Genomic DNA, 19422 nt, shown 5'->3' with positions numbered 1-19422 from the left:
TTACAATTCTTACATTTTACATACAGCTATACATGGAGTGTGAGATAAAAGGAAGTGGATGCTGTGTGCCATATTGGTGTTTTACACTGAGTTTCTGAATATTCTGTTTGAACTCATTGAGTGTGATCCATATTTTCTGCTACTTAAGAAAAAGCTTTAATTAAAAAAAATAACTTTGAGATTTCCACAGGTACTATAGATCCTAGTTCACCATACACAATGATGTCGCCCAGTCAGCGTGCAGGGAATTGGCCAGGATCTCCTCAAGTATCTGGTCCCTCACCAGCAGCACGCATGCCTGGAATGTCACCAGCCAACCCTTCTCTCCATTCTCCAGTCCCAGATGCTTCTCATTCCCCACGAGCTGGAACAAGTAGGTTATATTCAACAGTATTATAATTGTGAAGCACTTAAAGTTAATATTTCTAGTTCCATCTCTTTTATAGCATTCCTTATTTGTATCTGCTACCCTTTCAGAGTAAAATAATACTTTGTTGTTATATGTGCATTATATGGCAGCAGTGAGAAGAACATCTGGAAGTACATATGAGTGCAAGAATAGTAACATTTCACACTTCAACACTGTAAAATGATCTTGGCAGGACTGATTTTAACTGTACTACTTGATCACTTCTGCCAGCTGATGGAGTTAACAAAATTGCCATCTGCTGGCTGTCCCATAACTTCAGGCTTGGGAGAGAAAAAAGGACCAATATACTAGTTGCTAATGTTACTGAGATTATCTGCAAGGGTTGAGTTAAATGGGCATAGCTACTATGTAGTTGGGCATATGTTGTAGGGCAGCTAGTATTGTAAATCACATTGAGGAGCAGCTATTTGGGAATTTAAAATAAAGATTAATCATTAAATATCTGAAGTTGGCAAGCTGAAACTTCTGCTTTCATGCTAAAGCTTTTAGTCTTGTTGTCACCTCTTCCTCCAAACCCATCCCCATTTATTTTTGGGTTTTGTCCACCAGTACCATCCTATCTGACACCTTGTGAGCTCTCTGGGGCAAGGACTATCATCTTTGTTACTTTTTTGTAAAAATTTGAAAACATAATCTGCAGTCAAGCTCCGTACACTTTAAATAAGTGAGGATGTTTCTATTTCCATCAGGTTCCCAAACAATGCCAACTAATATGCCTCCACCTCGTAAACTACCTCAGCGTTCCTGGGCTGCATCTATCCCCACAATCCTCACTCACAGTGCCTTGAATATTTTACTGCTGCCCTCTCCTACTCCTGGGCTTGTCCCAGGACTAGCTGGCAGCTATCTTTGCTCCCCTCTTGAGCGATTCCTTGGATCAGTTATTATGAGGCGACACCTTCAGAGGATCATCCAACAGGAAACGGTACTTAAATGATTAATGTGTAACACTCTAACTATTGACTTTGAAGTGCAATTTTCTAAATAGTTCTTTCACATGTTTGCCTTGTAGGTCTCTTTCATAATAAATCACAAACTATTTTATCTGAATTGTAATTGCTTTCAGCATCTTGGAAAAAGAGGAAGAAAGAGCAGATATCCAGAATGTTGCCACTAATTAATGTTTCCAGCTTTCTAGTTGGAACCCCATACACCTTCAGCATCTAATTTGAAGAACTGTGTATAATCTATATCTAGAATAAATGAAGTCCGGTGATTAGAACAGGTGATGAAGAGTCAGAATTCCTGTGTGTTCTATTCCTGGCACTCGCTCACTGACTCAAGTATGAATTTAAGAAAAAGTACTGAATCCCCCCCTGCTACAGTTCTTTTCATCAGTACAATGGATACGTGTAATACTTGCCTAACCCTCACGTTTGGGATGTGAGGCTTAATTAATGCTAGTAAATCTCTATATAAATATAGAGGATCTCAAACTTACATTTTATCTTTCTTGCTTATGCTGTTCATGCTGTTGGCAAAGTGAAACACAGCTATCAAATTTAGGCTGACCATATTCTGAAGTCCTTGTTTTGAGGGAAACCCACGCTTCTAGATGTGGAGTCTCCTACTTGCCTGACTACAGTAAATATCTGGTCCCTCTGTGCAAGCACTTTTGTGTCCCCATCACAGTAATATCTGAGATCTTGATAAATTATCCTTCCTATCTGTATGCAAAATATTGTGTGATTTTCCCCTTTCCTCCTCCCACTCCCAAAAAGTAAAAACTGTGCAGTCATATAATGTGATAGCTGTTCTTTAAAAAATAAATAAATAAAACATGCTGATTGGTGTCAGATCCTCTGATGCCCTGTCTCCCTGGGTGCATCTGGGCGGGGTGGAGAGCCATTTTGGTGTCAGGTTACGGATCCCTGATCCTGGGGTTGTTTTACCGTAAGTGGTGTATGGAGCAGGCTTGAGGCTGCTCTGAATTCTGTCAGATGGCAGTACATCCCAAGGAGTTGCCCCCAGCTGGAAATGTCCAGAACTCAGCATGCTTCAGTCATGCCCTAGGGATGGGGAGGCAGTGCAGAAGATTCCCTCCATGCTGACGTAATCAACAGCTGTGGAGATGAGGTCAGTTTCTACTCCCTTGTGCTCCAGGCTAGTGCAAAAGGAACAGAGTGAGTGCCGGGATCTAGCACTGTGTTTTTCCCGAAGGGTGATGTTTTTTGTGGCCAAAACTTAATTGGTGCTCTTGTTAAAAGAAATAATCTTCAACATTTTTGGGTGGTCTAAAGGGTGAGTTTGTGTTCTGCTGCTGCTCTATGAAGTACTTATCAGATGCATTGTTTCTGTTCATACAGCTACAGCTAATAAACTCCAATGAACCGGGTGTAATAATGTTTAAGACAGATGCACTGAAGTGCAGGGTTGCCCTTAATCCCAAAACCAACCAGACTTTGCAGCTAAAAGTAACACCTGAAAATGCAGGACAATGGAAACCAGAGGAACTACAAGTTTTGGAGAAATTCTTTGAAACAAGAGTATGTATTTAAACTACTAACATTCATTGCCTTGTTTTGTATACGTCACCTTAATATTGGCCTAATCTGCAGCCTTTATTCATGAGTAATTCTCTTATCCGTGAAACTAGTGATGAGAGTAAGGGCTACAGGGTAAGAGTAGAGATTAACAGCTATGCCCAGTTGTGGTATTATATAAATAGCAAATTGACCAATTTTGATCTAGATGGACAGTCCTAATTTGTATTGTGTTGTTATAGGTTGCAGGACCACCATTTAAAGCAAACACGCTAATAGCCTTTACAAAACTACTAGGAGCTCCTACGCATATCCTCAGGGACTGTGTACACATCATGAAACTGGAGTTGGTAAGTTACATTTTTAACTTTATAGACAACATTTAGTCTGCTGAACTCCAAAGTCTACACTTGAAATAATAAAAATCTGTTTGTGGTGACTGCAAAATGAATTCCACCCTGTAGTGTAGATGAAGATAGAATCTACTATGAAATGCATAAACTCAGTCAAGATGTGTTCGCTATACTTGTTACAAAGAAGTCAACAAAAACTTGTCTTCTCCCTAGACTTTGATGAGAAATCACACAATTGTGTGTTTGTATAGTATCTTTTCATTGCTATCTCAGCGTAGATTCACAGAACCATTTTCATAGCAAGAGAGGATTAGTTTATATTAAGTATGAAATCATCAGAAATCTTGAAAAGTCTAGCTTAAGTGTCCTGTTTTACTGTACCAACACACTACAGAAGTCAGACACGTATGTTACCTTAATGTGCCTTGCTTTATCATGTTCTCTGGCATGTTTTTAAAACAGTTCCCTGATCAAGCAAGCCAACTGAAATGGAATGTGCAGTTTTGTTTAACGATTCCTCCCAGTGCCCCACCAATTGCACCTCCAGGAACACCTGCTGTTGTGCTGAAATCCAAAATGTTGTTTTTCGTAAGTATAATAGCTGTCCTTGTTAAAAGCTGCAGCCTGGACAGGGTCTGAAAGAAGAGCAGTGTTACTAACCAGTTAGTGGCAGGGTCAGATCTGTTAACCTGTTCTTTGTCTGCATGTGGCATGGTTATTCTTGGCTAGTAACCATAGTAGCTAAAAACGTTTTGTTGTTGCGAGAGGCCTAAGATTGCATACTGTTCTTCTATAACTGGTTCAGCACACTTTTTTTTTCCTTTCTGTGGATATGATCCCATAACTGTTCCTGTTTACCTTGTTTGGCTAGTCTTCCTTCTTGCTCTCTGGAGATGCTGTGATAAAGTATCATAAAATTCATTGTTTCATGCACTGCTGGTGCCATTCTGTGCGTTTCCCCTCTGGTCTTTCCATCCTTTGCTGAAGCACTATGGGATGGATAGCTGCTTGCATTTTCCCAGAATGTTGTGATGCAAATGTGGCCTGATGTCAGGAAAGCCACTGTGTGGACACAAACTGAACAGTGTTAATTGTCAGGTTTAGATGATTGTGCCTTTAACCAGTTACAAAATCAGTTGAACTGGTAGTGCAAATGGGTCCTTGGAACGTTACCTCAACAATAGTATCTTGAGACTGAGTGTAGATTATTCCTAATTATTGAGCTGTTATCTGGGAAATTTGAGATGCATACAAAACATAGGTCTAGAAAAGTTTAACTATTTTAGAAGTTTTGCTGCAATGTGCAGTTCTTCTTTGAGTGCTTGCTCATGTTGATTCCATTCTAGGTGTGTGCGTGCCTCCATGCACAGTTACCGGAATTTTTTTCCCTTTAGCAGGACCCATAGGGCCGGCTTCAGCGCCCCCTGGAGTCCCGTGCACATGCCGCAGTATAACAGGCGCTGCCGGCCTTACGCCCCTTCAGTTCCCTGCCTGTGATGGTTGCTGGAACTGTTCTGCTTGCTTTCGCAAGAGCTCCTTTAGTACCCTAAGCAGTGTTAGCTAGTTTGTTTATCGTTATATGTTCTTTGTTAGTTAAGTAGTTGTAAATAGTTGATAGTTAAGTTAGGAGTAGTCCCTGCTGGGACCTTTGTCTGGGAGTGGGGCATGCTCTTATCTCCAGATTTCAAGCTCTGTGTCTCCTGCAGCAAGCCCTTCCCTCTTAGCGACCCCTACAACAGTTGTCTAAAGTGCCTGGGGGAAGCACACAGGAAGGAGAAGTGCAAGATCTGTAAGGCTTTCAGGCCGCAGACCCAAAAGGAAAGGGAAATCCGCCTGAAAGCCTTGCTGATGGAGGCAACGCTGAGACCAGCCTCCAAGCTGGCACGATCTACTCAGTGCCAAGCATCGTGTTGGAGCAAATCACCCAGTCGGCACCAGCCCTGCCATGGCACCGGACTTCTTCCTCTTCCCTGTCGAGGAAGAGATAGAGGAAGCAGCGTTCAGACAGTGACTGCTCCCTCACACAGAAGAAGTCCAGGGAAGCAGGATCAAGCGTGGGACCTGTACCGGACCAACCGGCTGAGGGTCAGCAGGAGAGGGGATTGCCGCCCAGAGGTGCAACTCCGCCAAGAGAGCCACCCCCAACTCCTGGGAGCGGAAGGGGGCCTCTTCAGATTACGGTGCCATTGACGTCCGAAGTGTTCCAGGCAGTGAGGAACCTGATGGCCCTGCCTTTGCTGCCTTCTCCTAGGCTCCAGGTGCCGTCAAAGGAGAAGGCTCCGGCTTCCAGGGGGAAGCCCGCGATGGGTCCTCTGCAATGGCTACACCACTCCCCTGACCAGAGGCGTTCATCCCTGAGGGACCAGTTCACCGCGCAGGGAGTCACCATTGTGGCACCAGTCTCTGAGGGGGCATTCCTGATCCCTGTCTCTGGGGCATTTCTCTGCAGTAGAACACCAATGACAGAGATGGTCTCCATCGTCGTTGCAATACTGATCCTGGTCCCCGGCACTGAGGGCCCTGCATTCTGATGGGCAGCACCGATCCCTCTCATCTTCGCACAGGCGTTCACTGGATGGGAGTTGGCACGGTTCCCCCACATCCTGTCCTCACTGGGATGATGGCAAGACCCTCGCTCAGTACTGCAGGACATGCGTTCAAGGAACTAGCCCCCTCGATCATGTTGGTGTTGGACGCTTTGGATTTGGGGTGGGGTACATATCAGCTCCAACCCCAGTACTCAAGGGGTTTGGTCGCGGGAGGAGCAAGAGATGCACATTAACGTAAGGGAGCTATGGGCAATATGCCTGGCTTGCGGGGTCTTCCTTCCCTTCATCTTGGGCAAGGTAGCGCGGGTTCTGACGGACAACACCGCTACAATGTACTAGATCAACAGGCAAGGGGGGGGCCTGCTCATCAGCCCTTTGCAGGGAAGCAGTGTGTCTTTGGAACCTTGCGACGAGCCACGATTTTCACCTTTTAGCCTCTCACCTCCAGGGCATCAAGAACAACGCAACAGACCGCCTCAACAGGTCCTTCTGACCCCGCCATGAGTGGTCGCTCCACCCGAGGGTGGCTGCTATGATCTTCCAGAGGTGGGGTTCTCCCCAAGTGGACCTGTTTGTGTCCAGATAGAACAAGAAATGTCTCCAGTTTTGTTCTCTTTGCGGGCTCGAAGTGGGATCTCTGTCCGACACCTTTTTCTTACAGTGGACGGAGGTTGTGATGTATGCATTCCTGCCCATTCTGCTGCTACACAGAGTCCTACTGAAAATCAAGAGGGTCAGAATGAATATTATCCTGGTTGCACTATCATGACTCCACCAGCATTGGTTCAGCACACTGCTGGAGCTGTCAATAGTGCCTCCCCCCATCCCCACTGGAGTTGCCCCAGTGGCACAGTCTCCTCTCCCAGGACCACGGTCGGCTGCTGCACACAGATTGAGTCTCTGCATCTGACGGTGTGGAGACTACATGGCTGAACCCAGAGGAATGGGCCTGTTCATTGCAGGTTCAGCAGATTCTGATGGGCAGTAGGAAGCCTTCCACTCGAGCTTCGGACCTGGCCAAGTGGAAAAGGTTCACCTGCTGGGCAACGTCCCAAGAAATTCTGCCCGAACAGTCATCGATTCAGGCTATTCTAGATTACTTATTGCATTTAAGCTTTAAGGCCTAGCTATTGCCTCACTGAGGGTTCACCTGGTGGCCATCTCAGCCTTTCACCCTCCAATAGATGGGAAATCTTTTTTTCCCCATTCTATGATTCAGGTTCCTGAAAGGAATAGAGAGGCTCTCCCCTCAGGTTCGAGACTGGTGCCCCCTTGGGATCTAAACCTAGATCTGTCTAGGCTACGGGGCCCTCCATCAAGCCTTTGGCTACCTGTCTGTTGCTGTTGCTCTCCTGGCAGGTATCCTTTCTAGTAGCGATTACCTCAGCAAGAAGAATCTAGGGCACTTACCTCAGAACCACCATACACGACTTTCTATAAAGACAAGATCCAGCTGAGGCCTCATCCTGCTTTTTTACCCAAAGTAGTGTCTCAATTTCATTGTAACCAGGATATATTTCTTCTGTTGTTCTTTCCCAAGCCACATGGCTCAGAGGAAGAACGGAGGTGGCACACGCTTCATGTTAGTGCATTCAATGTAGAATGCTACTACTTGCCTAAGTCGTTCCAGAAGACTACACAACTTTTTGTTGCAGTGGCGGATAGGATGAAAGGCTTACCTGTCTCTGCCCAGTGTATTTCCTCCTGGATAACTTCCTGCATCAAGTTTTGTTACAAGCAGGCGAAGGTGCCTCTACCGGATGTGGTCACAGCCCACGCCACAGAGCGCAAGCTTCCTCGGCGGCCTTTCTGGTGCAGGTACCTGTGCAGGATATCTGTAGGGCTCCTACTTGGTCATCGGTGCTTTCATGTCCCACCATACCATCATCCGGGAGGCACGGGATGAAGATGGCTTTGGCAGAGCAGCGCTGCAGGCAGCTCATCTGTGAACTCTGGGCCCCCTCCAAGGTACTGCTTGAGAGTTACCTAGAATGGAATGGACATGAGCAAGCATTTGAAGAAGAAAAGACGGTTACTTACTTTGTAACTGTTGTTCTTCGAGATGTGTTGCTCATGTCCGTTCCATTACTCGCCCTTGCTGCTGGAGTTGACAGCAAGAAGGAACTGAGGGGGGCGCGTAGGGCCAGCGGCACCTGTTGTACTGCGGCATATGCCCTATGGGTACTGCTAAAGGGAAAAGAGTTCCAGTAACCATGCACGAGGGCGCGCACACACCTAGAATGGAATGGACATGAGCAACGCATCTCGAAGAACAACAGTTACAAGGTAAGTAACGGGTTTTTTTTTCTATTTTCGACAGTGGGCTCAGTATAAAATGTGACTAATGTATTGTGTATGCGCAGTAGTATGAAAACATAATGTGGAAAACTGTAGTCACAATTAGTTTTACTTCAGTATATTTTCTTAGGTGTGGAACCTTTATGGGAAACCTAGTTTTTGTATGTTACTGTATTGAAGGGGCTCCCCACATAGGGATAATTTAAAAGGAAATGAAATAAAAAAGGACTTGACTACAAGCTAGGGCTTGAAGTAGCAAGTCAACTACCCTAACATCATGTCGGTGTCTGAAAAATACTGTTTCATCTTAATGCACCTTTTATCATTTTTGTTCTACTCACAGCTTCAGTTAACACAGAAAACTACAGTCCCACAGGAAGCCATTAGCATTATTGTCCCAATCATTTATGATATGGCTTCGGGTACAACGCAACAGGCAGACATTCCCAGGCAGCAGAACTCTTCCGTTGCTGCTCCCATGATGGTTAGCAGTATTCTTAAGAGGTTTGCAGAACTGAATTCTCCACGACCAGGTACTGTACATATCCAATAGATAGAATTCAAGACGTATTCAGACTTAAGAATAAGAAAGTGGGATTTAGTTCATTAGTGATGCATGTCTATGTGGAGAGAGAATCTATCAGTCTGTCTTAAGGTGATCTCCAGGTCCTGACATGAGGGTTAATTCATGTATTAGTCATTACTATTGGGACCATACCAGTCATTTGTGCCAGAGGGTTGTATTAATGGCACAACCTAGTTTATTGTTTGTCTAGGAGGTGGAATGCATGTATTTTGACATGGCTCATACTACTGCAGTCACAGCCACATAGTGTTCATGAGTGGGCTCAGTGTAAATAACAATTACAATGCTGTGGTAAAACATCTGATTGCATGGTTTACCATCAATTAATAAACCATTTCAATAGAATAGCATAAAGATATATTAAAGCACTTATCAAACACTGTCCATGTATCGTGAAGAATAAAAAATGGTCTGAGTGATTGTTTGCTGTATGTACGCTCTACCAGAGTTGTCAAGGGTGCAGTGAAAACTTTCACTTTCTGCCAAATGTGCTGTGAAGCTCTTGCATCTAAGTTGTTCATAGGAATGAAAACTGTGTTTCAGTTTTATTACAACATTTTTATTTAAACACCGAAAGAAAAGAAACTTTGTTTTTAAAATACACCAGCGATGGGGTATAAATGGTGAACACACAGACTGAATTCTGCTTTTGTTCTAAGTATTTATTAATCTTAATCTAATTTACCATATATTTATTATGCTTGATGCTTTATTTGGAGTGACAGAATTTTAGAATGTTTACTTACGTTAAATTGGTAGGGATGTGCATATTTTAATGAAAATCATGGCAAGAAGTTCACATTAGTATTGCATCCTTTGTTATATTAAACTTAGTAGCAGTGTAGATGAGTAAAAGGGAAAACAAACAAAGCTTGGGCAAGGCTTCCCAGACTTCATGTGAGTCTTGTCCTCTGCTTTAATTCCTTCTGTGGCTTGCCTCTTATCCCATGTTAGACCCTTTCTGAGAACTAGGGCCCAAGCAGGATGGGGGAAGAGGACAGTGGAACTTGTAAAGGGAACTTTGAACTTGCAATTTCATTTTTCCCACGATCGATAGATGGTGTGTGAGATCTCAGTCCTACATCACCTCCTCACTTGTAGATTTAAAGATAAATAGATTTGGGCACTTTATTACTGAGCATGATGTCATATGAAACAGGACATGTTTGTTCCACTTAACTAGCCAAACATAATTATTTAAAAATAATAATTGATAATCTTGATGTTTTGGAATAACATCCTACACAATGATAAAGTTTTTTTAGAAGTAGTTTTGCTCACGATATTTCTGTACACAATAGATTGGAATGCTCAGTTGGGTAAATAACACTCCTTCAAAAAACAAAGTTCACTGAATTTATCAGAATTACAAGTTCTCTCTCATTTTAGTACTAGAGGGGAAAAATATAGATATTTCTCTGAGCCTAACTGTAGTATCTCCGTTCCTGAAGTTATGATGAAATGAATTCCATAGCAAAACATTGTAGGAATGCCACTGCAGAGGGAACAATGTTCAAAGCCACTTGAAATGTCCCAAATTGAGATGTCTGTTTTTTGATAAGTTGAGCAAGATAGAGGGTGGAGCTCTCACTAGTTTTTGTAGCTGTCTCATAGGTCTTAATGTAATGAGATGGAACACAGGCCAGGGAACAGAATGGGGACAAGAAAAAAATGTCTGAAAGGAGCTCATGTCCTCAAGTAGGATCTCAGCCAGTCAAGAAAAGATAGTAGAGTCAGGGACATCCCTTGTGTACTCCAGCCCCATTTCTACCAGGATGGAGTGGCTATATTGATGGTTTTTGGGGTTTTTTGTATTGCTTTGTTTTTTGTTTTTTTTTTTGTGGGGGGGGGGGGGCGGGGGGCAGGAGAAAGGGCCCTTTCCTGGAAACTTTTGAAATGTGCAATGTAATTTTCTGCCATTTTAAAGATTTAAGACCTTTTGAAGGATGTATAGCTGGGTGAAAGGGGTTCTCTCGTCTCTTTGGAGCGGTAGGAGAGGTTATCCCTGTGCCCAGTGGAGGAGAGGGATAGCTAGTTGCAGGACATATCTTTACAGGAGGAGTGAATAGTGGTTTCCTAGCTGTGACACCGCTTCTGACAAATGCTATTGCAGCTCCACCCATTGGTGGAAAGGATTGGGAGACCCAGAAACTTCCAGGCAAGGCACTAGCTCCTTCTGCTGGTCTCACTTCAGATTCCCCTGCTTGGTGAATTTTCACTACACAAGCCACAGAGGAATGGGGCTTCCCATACTAGGGAAAAGAGGGAGAGCTTCCTGCCTGGTTTTAGCAGAGGAATGAGAATTGCACTCCCTGTATTTTAACACCTGCTTCTGATCCACTGTCAGAAAACTAGAGTTGTTGCAAGAATATATCCATAGATATGGTGTTAGGAAGATGCCCCAAATTGTTTAATTTCAACAAAGACAAATACCTGTTACCTTAATCATCATGAGTATAGCTGATAAATGTTCCATTTTTGTGGTTACAAAAACATAGCCAGTGGAGAAATGTGATTTGCAGCAATAAAAATGATAAGAAATGGCAAGACTGACTTACCTGTGTTATGCTCACAACTGAAATATTTGAGGAAGGATGAGACAAATGAGATGAACCAGTTTAAAAAATCCATGAAGTAACACTTATGGTACTATTTACACTTATTGTATACTATAATCAGTGTTGCCTCATTTTGGCTGTATCTTTTACCTTGCTCTCTCTTTTTGTGAGAGAGTATTTTGTACTTGACTTCATTTTCCTTTTAATAAAATACTAGTAACTGAAAAGTGACTTTTTTGGCAGAGTTTTATTTTCAGGTACATAATGTTAAACACTGCCTAAATCTTTCTTTCCCTGAAACATTAACTCCTTGTGAATACACAGTGAATCTCTTCCAGGAAAGACTTACACTCCCACCTCCCCAAAAAGAAATCAAGGTCTTCAAATGCTTTAATTTTTTTGTTACACTTCACCTGAGCTAACCTTTCCTGAATATCTGGTTTTCAAGGAGGTTCTGCATTTTATTTAGCCATTTTTTGCAACGTGGTGTTAAGTGCAAGGAGGTAATGACTTGTCCAAAGTCATGCAGTGACTGTTTCAGTTCAGCAGTAGGAATTAATGGCTCCCAGTGCACTCTGTCCTAATCATTTAGATCACACCATCTTCCCTCAGCAGCAGAACATAACCGATCTTAATTGACACTGCTTAAGTAATCCAAAGTTAAGTGGAGAGGAAGAATGCAGCCCAAAGAAGCTGACTAGGTGAAAACCTGTTGTTTTAAAGTCTTTATTTTTCAAATTGTACCATAACCTTTGCTGTACATTTCCTAATAGAAAGGAATTAGAGAACTGTATGGCCTGAGATCTGGAGTCTTGCTGGAATAAAAATGAAAAATTCTTCACCTTGGCTTGTGGTGGTTATATATTTTTGTAAAATCATTCTAAAACAACTGTTGGGGTCATTGAAACCGACCCGCATAAGAGGTTTTAAATAGGGAAATTTTTGGGAACTTTTTGCTGGAAATGTTGGTTTGTTGAAACCGAAACTGCTCATGAGAGAAGGTTGTTTTTGAAGAATATCCCATTTCAAAAACATTATGAGAATTTTTGAAATTGTCCACGTCCCATTTTGACATTTTTTAAACAGTTCAGTGTTTTGTGTTGAAATAACTTAAATTTTGAAGTGAAAAGTCAACTTAAGTGAAAAGTTTATATAAAAAAAAAAATGTTTCAGTTGACCCCATCTACAAACTTTTTTGCATTTTTGGTTCATGAAAATGTGAGATTTTTGCCTTTTTATCCTGATTTTTAGGATGGGAAAATTTTTTGACATCTTATTTTTGTGGGACGAGAAACCATTTCTCACCCAGCATTCGTTTCACACTTCTTGGGTTTTTTAAAAATGTTTAGTTGCCGCTCTTAATCAGATACTGTGTGTAAACTTCTGTCACTTTCTTGAAGTTTTTCTGAAACCAAATCTGATAAGGTGCAACACTCATAAGCTTTTTATGAACAGGTTACAGAAGAACTAGAGCAGTAGTTCCCAAACATTTTTCTTGCATGACCCCATTTTCATTTGTTGTTTCCCACTACCCCAGCCAACATGAAAGTTGTTGTTTAAAAATGGTGTCTCCCTGCAGTGTGACCTCACACGCACTGTACGTGCAAGGTCACGCCGCAAGGAGGATTCCATTTTGAAATGATGTCCTCTGGATTGCATGACCTCACACACATACAGTGTGTGCGAGGTCATGCTGCATGGAGGGTGTTGTTTTGTAGAGCAAATTAGCATCCACCATGCGACGTGACCTTGTGCATACGGTGCGTGTGAGGTCACACTCTGTGCGCTCAGGATTGCCATGACCCCATCTACCAGTGAAGCGACCCCACATGGGGTCGCGACCCACAGTTTGGGAACTGCTGAACTAGAGACTCCTTGTATGATAAATCATCCCATGGATTCATGAGGCTCAAAAGGTATTAAAGCCTTAGTACTAGCTTTCACTAGTTTCTGGTAGATTAATGGTCAGCCATAGACTGTGCTGAGAAATTGAAGCTAAAGTTATTTTACTTGACATATTCCCAAATTGAATGGGTGTGGCAGGTTTGGGAACTTGTGCCAGAGATACAAAAACAACATTCCTGAAATGACACATTCATGCAGGCTTAGTCCCTGAGGTCAGTGGAATTTTCAAGTCTTAATTAGTACTGTCTTTAAGGCCCTTTCCCTTCTAAGGTTAAAACCATAGTCTAAACAACGCTTTAACACTGTTAAACCAGTCAGTGTGGGTAAAGCATAGTTGTTTAAGCTATGTTAAAATGGTTTTAAACAGTATTTAAAAATCAGAAAGCACTGTGTGAGCCCTACTGTGTAGCGAGCTTGAGTGGCATACTTTGCTTGCTTGTTACAAATTAAATTAACCCCTGATTGTTTAATTGATCTTTTCTCTGTCATGCTAACTTGTATTTTTTTTTCGTGTTCCAGGTGAATGCACAATATTTGGAGCTGTTCATGATTTAATGGTTAATCTTGCCCTGTCCCCTGGTGGGCGCCCATAGACACTTTTAAAACAAGGCTGAACAACAAGAGACTAAGCAGCAAAAAACTCAAACTTTGAAATAAAGCCTTCAATTAAAAAAAAAAGAGAGAGAAAAGGACATTTTGACATCTTACGTTTTTAAAAAAAGCTAAATATAATAAACTGGGAAACTTTCAGGGATGCACTTTCATCAAATGATCATCAACATAACTTTTATATAGTGCTCTTGTATAGTGTGTTTTAATGGGAGACATTTCAGACTAGGTAATAGATTTAAAGTGTCAGCTTGCCGCTAATAGATTTAATATTCTGTTTTATACTAAGATTATGAAAATGCCAAACTTGTTTGTTTTTTGTTTTTTTTCTTATGTTTTGGTGTAATAGACTTTTTTTTAAGGCAGATCTGTCATTTTGAATACTGTAAAACTGTGACAAACTTTATATTGAAACTGTATTTTAATATGACTGCTTTGACTCTTTAAACAAATTACTTGGGCTTGTTGTAAACATGACCCCAAAAAGCAATATTTAATAAACTAGATAAAAAAACCTTAAACTAAGATTTTATGATTTTCATGCCGCCTTCTCTCTCTCTCTCTCTCCATTACACCACTTTAGGAAATTAATATTGTAAAATATTTTACTAAATTTTGATATACATGTTATTGGCTTAGATGTGACAAATTTTATAATTAAAAATACTGTCAGGTTTTTTTTTTCCAGCCACTTCAGATCACTTACCTTATCTCCTACATGGCTGTTTGTGTTTTTGGTCCCACCCTTTCTCCGCCCTCAATCCTGTGAAAGAAATAATTTTGCTCCTCAATGATGACATCTTCACACTGCCAATAATTCTGATTTTTTTAAATCTTAAGGAAATTATACTTGCATATCAATTCTAGTTATAAACACTATTTAAAATAAAATTTAGTTTATATTTTTTCGAAGCAAAAAGAAACCACATATACCTCGCAAAGGCCACTGCTTTTTGTTCTGCCTTTCATTTTAAGGACTACCCAGACTGTCATTGGTATTGAAATCCTTAATTTTAGATACAATGTTGGATTAGGGGTCAGTGCTGCACGGAGGAGAAGTAGAAGAAATAAGAAGCCACCTTTTTTTCAAATTGTGTGCAGTGAAGTTGGACAAGCTGATTCAGGAGAGCTGAAGTTGACCAAGAAGACTAAAGAAATAACTTCATGTTTAACTTCTCGAGTTGGACACTACATTGAGAAATTGGAAAGTAAAAGGAAGGTATGGATAAGTTTCAGTCTTAATGAAGATTTAAGATAGTTCTCAAATAGTTTTATTGACTACCCATTCATCTTAAGAATCAGTTCCAAACTCATTTTAAAAATCTCCATGGATTTACTCTTGCCTGCCTTATGAACTTTGTGAATCTACTCCTCTCTCTTTAGCAGCTGCTTTCTACATGCTTCTATCCCTTTTGGTGGAAGAGCCATCTCTGAAGTTCCTGCTATCTGGAACATCCTTCGTATTGGTCTCTGCTTCAAATTTCAGCTACAAACATATCTTTTTCTTTTGTGTATATTGGTCCCTTCAATTTCTCTCGTATTTCTCTATTATTTAAAAGACACTTGACACTTAACCTAAGACAGTGATCTTCCCCCCCCCCCCCAAAAAAAAAAAAACAAAAAACACACACACACAAAAAAACCCAACTTCTAAATGCTGTTGTTCAGCTAAAGAGGTATTCAACTCCTGCCTTTTTTCTAGGTTGAAATTAGAAACTAGATAGAGGCACTAAAGATGTCTGCAGTAGAACAGAACTCATGGAGCAGAAAAAGTTACATCAGATACTAGACTGGGTTACTATTCATGGTTTGGCAATTCCCATATCCACTAGCTGCCTGCCTTAAGGAACCAGCTTCTGGAGAATGGGATGTAATTACTGTTTTACTAACATTCAAGGATGAAAGTGATGTGAGACAGAGGGCCTTGAAAGGACTGAGCACTTCAGAAAATAGGAGACTTGTCTCTCTCACTATTCTACCACCTCATTGCAGAGACTGAAAAAACTGCATATTAACCTGTGATATATTGCTGTGATTAAAATGGCACGACCAAGAGTTATGAGATTAAGACTCAAGAGTTTGGGGAGACTGATAGGTATTCTGTATTAAAGGGTATTACTTTAGAGGGGAGGAGATGGATTATATTTGAGGCCACACTCTAAAACAGTTTAATCCATAGAGAAAATATAGGAAAATATTTGAAGCATTTACTACCCTCCAGCAACACTTTGGTTCCTCTCAAAGCAGTAACTTAACCTTGCATCTACAGATGTAATTTAGTCTGATTTCCCATGTGCTCAGTCTTCTGGCGGTCAAATACTAAAGATTAGGAAGTCTCCACTTATACCCACTTGCCACACTGAATTATTCCCAGAGCATTATTGTTATGAAAAGTTTTGGCTGTTCATTTGAGCAGTTGAGAGTGCTACCTAGGAACTCTTTCTGTTAGTCTGACTCTGTTTCAGACAAAGCTGCCTCTTGATGCAAGAATGAGATGTATGGACAATGGAAACATAGGGATCTGAATTAAGGCACAGGCAACCTTAATTCTGGTATATTCTAACTTCTGAGTGCTTTGGTTTGCAACCATAGTAATGGTCTTTTAAAGTAGTTTTTTAATGTCATTTCCTAGTTTAAAAAAAAAAAGTTGAAAAAACAAATTCCATCATATGCTATTGACACCCATCTAGTTCAGGGGTAGGTTGAACATTTAGATCCACCACACAGACCTCTGCCACTTGAACTAATTGTTAACAATGGTAGGTTGCTATCCTCTTTGTGCCCCAGAACTAGAGAGGGATGACACATGCTATGCCAATGGGTTTCATAGGTATTTGCTGACAGCAGAGGAACGGTGAGACTCCGGAATCTTGGTTCCATTCCATTTTGGAGGGGAGTATACTCTAGTGAGCACAGACTCTTTTGCTCATTCACCCCAGGCTTGACTCCTTGCCCACCCTCTCCAATTTGTTCTAGTCCTCTCTCTGCCCCACCACTGGCCACTTTTCCCAGTCTGTCTCTACTCCTCAAGTTTCTGATCCTGGTCCAATTTCCTTGCCAGGAAGTCCTAGTCTCCCCCCACCCCGATGCCTCATCCCAGTCCCAGGCTGCTGGCCTAGCCTGTCCCAGTTCACTCCCAATTCCCCCGTGTCTCTCTCTCCATTCATGATCCCTGTCCTGTCTAGCCCCAGTCTCTCTCCTCACGCAGCTTCTCATCCAATGTGTGTCCTCATTTCCTCTGGATCCTTGCCCTGGTCTCTGCCTACTCCATCCCAGTTCTCCCCCCCAGCTCATTGTCTCTCTCCTTGCTTCTTTGGTTCCAGTCATCCCATCAGCCTAAAGTCCCAGTCTCTATTGCCCAGGTTTCTTGTCCGTCCCCCCCCCCCCCCCAGTCCTTCCCTACAACAACTTAGATCTGAAATTTCTCTGCATTTGAATCAAGCAGCTTCATCCTCCGTGCTGCCTTGGTGACAGCAGGCGTCTCAGTTCTGGTACCCCACCCCAACTCTAAGCAGCCATGATAGTGAAAGTGTGGCTTTGCTCCTGTAGCTTGGGGCTAGAGCAAGCCCAGCTGCTCTGTGTAGATGGTACACCAGTAAGAGCGGTGAGAAGATGGAGCATGCTCAGTGAGGATGGGGTCTTCCTAGAGTTCAGCTGTTGCAAGTCTGTACTGAGCACATGCAAACAGCTGCCTTCCTCTCCCCCCGCCCCCAATTTTTTTTTATAATGTGGTCAAATTTGGGTGTGTTTTCTCAGGGATGATAAAAGGCACATCCTTGACGACAGGAATTCCAGGCCCCAGGATGGGGCAGAACTGTCCTGCCTCACCCCGTCTGCCTGTGTCCCCACCCTCAGGCCTTCCTCTTTCCCCACTTGGCCTGCTCGCTGCTGCATCTTCCTCCCCTCACTCAATCCCCCTTCTCTCTGCCACGCTCCCCCTTCCTCCAGGTGGTGAGTGACAGCTGGAGGGGCTGAGCAGGGAGGGAGAGAGGAGGGAGGCAGCTAGCAGGGACAGGCCTGGGGCGGAACGGGGATGGACAGTGGCCCAGGCCACGGGTGGAAGAGGTGGGACAGGAAGCTAGCCTTCCCAAGGGGAAGCTTTTACCTTGCTGCCCGTGTCCTGTGCCCCTTTAAAAATTGCTGGGCCCCCGGGCAATTGCCCCTTTCGCCCCCGTCCTGTCCCATTCTTACCTCCCCACCCACCCCCAGTCGGCAGGCTGCCTGACTCAAAGTTTCATCCCCTGCCAAATTTCAAGTTTGGGGACGCTAGAGCTTTTCAAAGAAAAGGTTGCCAGAATTTTTTTAATTATTAATTATTATTAATTATTCCCAACCCTCATTTTTAGAAATTGCTGAAGTGTTTTAGCTGACATTAAAAAAAGAAAAAAAAAATCTGAGGCAGACATCTGGTATGAAAAATTTCATCCCAAATGGTTAAACTTTGGCAAAGTTATAAGTGACTGAAAACAGCATCTGCTAGTCGGACATGTTGGGAAACCTTAATACTGGGTGGTCCTATCAGCTCTGATAGAATATCACTACAATGATCTTATTCTTCTGCTGTTGGTTGCACAAATACTAAGGCAGATCAAAGTGTGAATATTTATTTTCAAAAGCAGGTAGCGATCCTTTCTAAATGCTCTGTTTAACTTTATTTCCCTCATACCATGTGAGTGGCATAGATTCCACTGGAAGGATGGTAGGAAACATGTATTTTGATTAAAAAAAAAAGTGCAACAGAGAGAACTCTTCTAGTATTGACATGTTGCATTCTGATTGGCTTAAATAATTTTTAGTGTCTAGCACAGCAGTTCCCAAACTGTGGGTCATGACTCAGTAGGGTCACTTCATTGGCAGACGGGGTCACGGCAATCCTGGGTGTGCAGAGGATGCCATTTCACAAAATGGCCTCTTCCACACAGTGTGACCTCACATGTACCACATGCATAAGGTCACATGGCACAGAGGATGCTATTTGCTCTACAAAATGGCGCCCTCCATGCAGCATGACCTTGCATGCACCGTATGTATGTGAGATTATGTTGTCCAGAGGATGCCATTTTGTAAAGCAAAATGGCATCCTCCTTGTGGCGTGACTTTGCATGTGCAGGGCATGTGAAGCACACTTCAGGGAGGACACCATTTTAAAACTGCAACGTCCATGCTGTCTGGAGTAGGGGGAAACAACACATCTGAAAATGGGGTCATTCAGGGAAAATGTTTGGGAACCGCTGATTAGCATACGTGAATCCTACCATCCTTCCGGTGGAATCTATGCCACTTACATGGTATGAGGGAAATAAAGTTAAACAAAGCATTTAGAAGGATCATTCATCAGCGTGCAGTGTAGTTAAACATTTTCTGCTTTTATAGATGAGCTCATCTATAAAAGCAATAATCTGAGTGGCTACCAGCAATTCCACGGCTATTACGTTTCAGTAAGATCTTTTATTTCTCATCACAGGGATTTGTACATGGAACCTTCCTGAGGTATACTACACTAACAGACTGCTCTAGTTGGGCAAGATGACTTTGGCTTGACTTACACAAAGGTAAAAGATTCTCTTTCTCCCTAAACATCTACCCTTGGGCTGTAAGATGTACTGCTTTACTTATGCTTTTCCTAACTTCTGGCTCTGGTCCCCTTAGGT

At 42.4% G+C, this 19422-nt stretch overlaps 1 protein-coding gene across 1 annotated transcript in view; it reads left to right on the top strand.

The window, feature by feature from the left end:
* Positions 1-14292, top strand: part of MED14 (mediator complex subunit 14) — a 59799-nt gene extending 45507 nt beyond the window's left edge. The window contains exons 25-31 of the mRNA XM_067545135.1: positions 191-373; positions 1120-1355; positions 2737-2916; positions 3156-3263; positions 3729-3854; positions 8457-8646; positions 13682-14292. Of these exons, the coding sequence (XP_067401236.1) occupies positions 191-373; positions 1120-1355; positions 2737-2916; positions 3156-3263; positions 3729-3854; positions 8457-8646; positions 13682-13755 (1097 nt within the window). The 3' untranslated portion in view covers positions 13756-14292. The remainder of the gene's footprint in view (positions 1-190; positions 374-1119; positions 1356-2736; positions 2917-3155; positions 3264-3728; positions 3855-8456; positions 8647-13681) is intronic.
* Positions 14293-19422: the final 5130 nt, after the last annotated feature.

The sequence above is a fragment of the Emydura macquarii genome, unplaced genomic scaffold, assembly GCF_026122565.2.
Source record: "Emydura macquarii macquarii isolate MOO-44397 ecotype Brisbane River unplaced genomic scaffold, CSIRO-AGI_Emac_v2 contig_1043, whole genome shotgun sequence".
Taxonomy (NCBI): domain Eukaryota; kingdom Metazoa; phylum Chordata; order Testudines; family Chelidae; genus Emydura; species Emydura macquarii.
The sequence above is the reverse complement of the archived record's forward strand: the minus strand, read 5'-3'. Positions and strand labels throughout refer to the sequence as shown.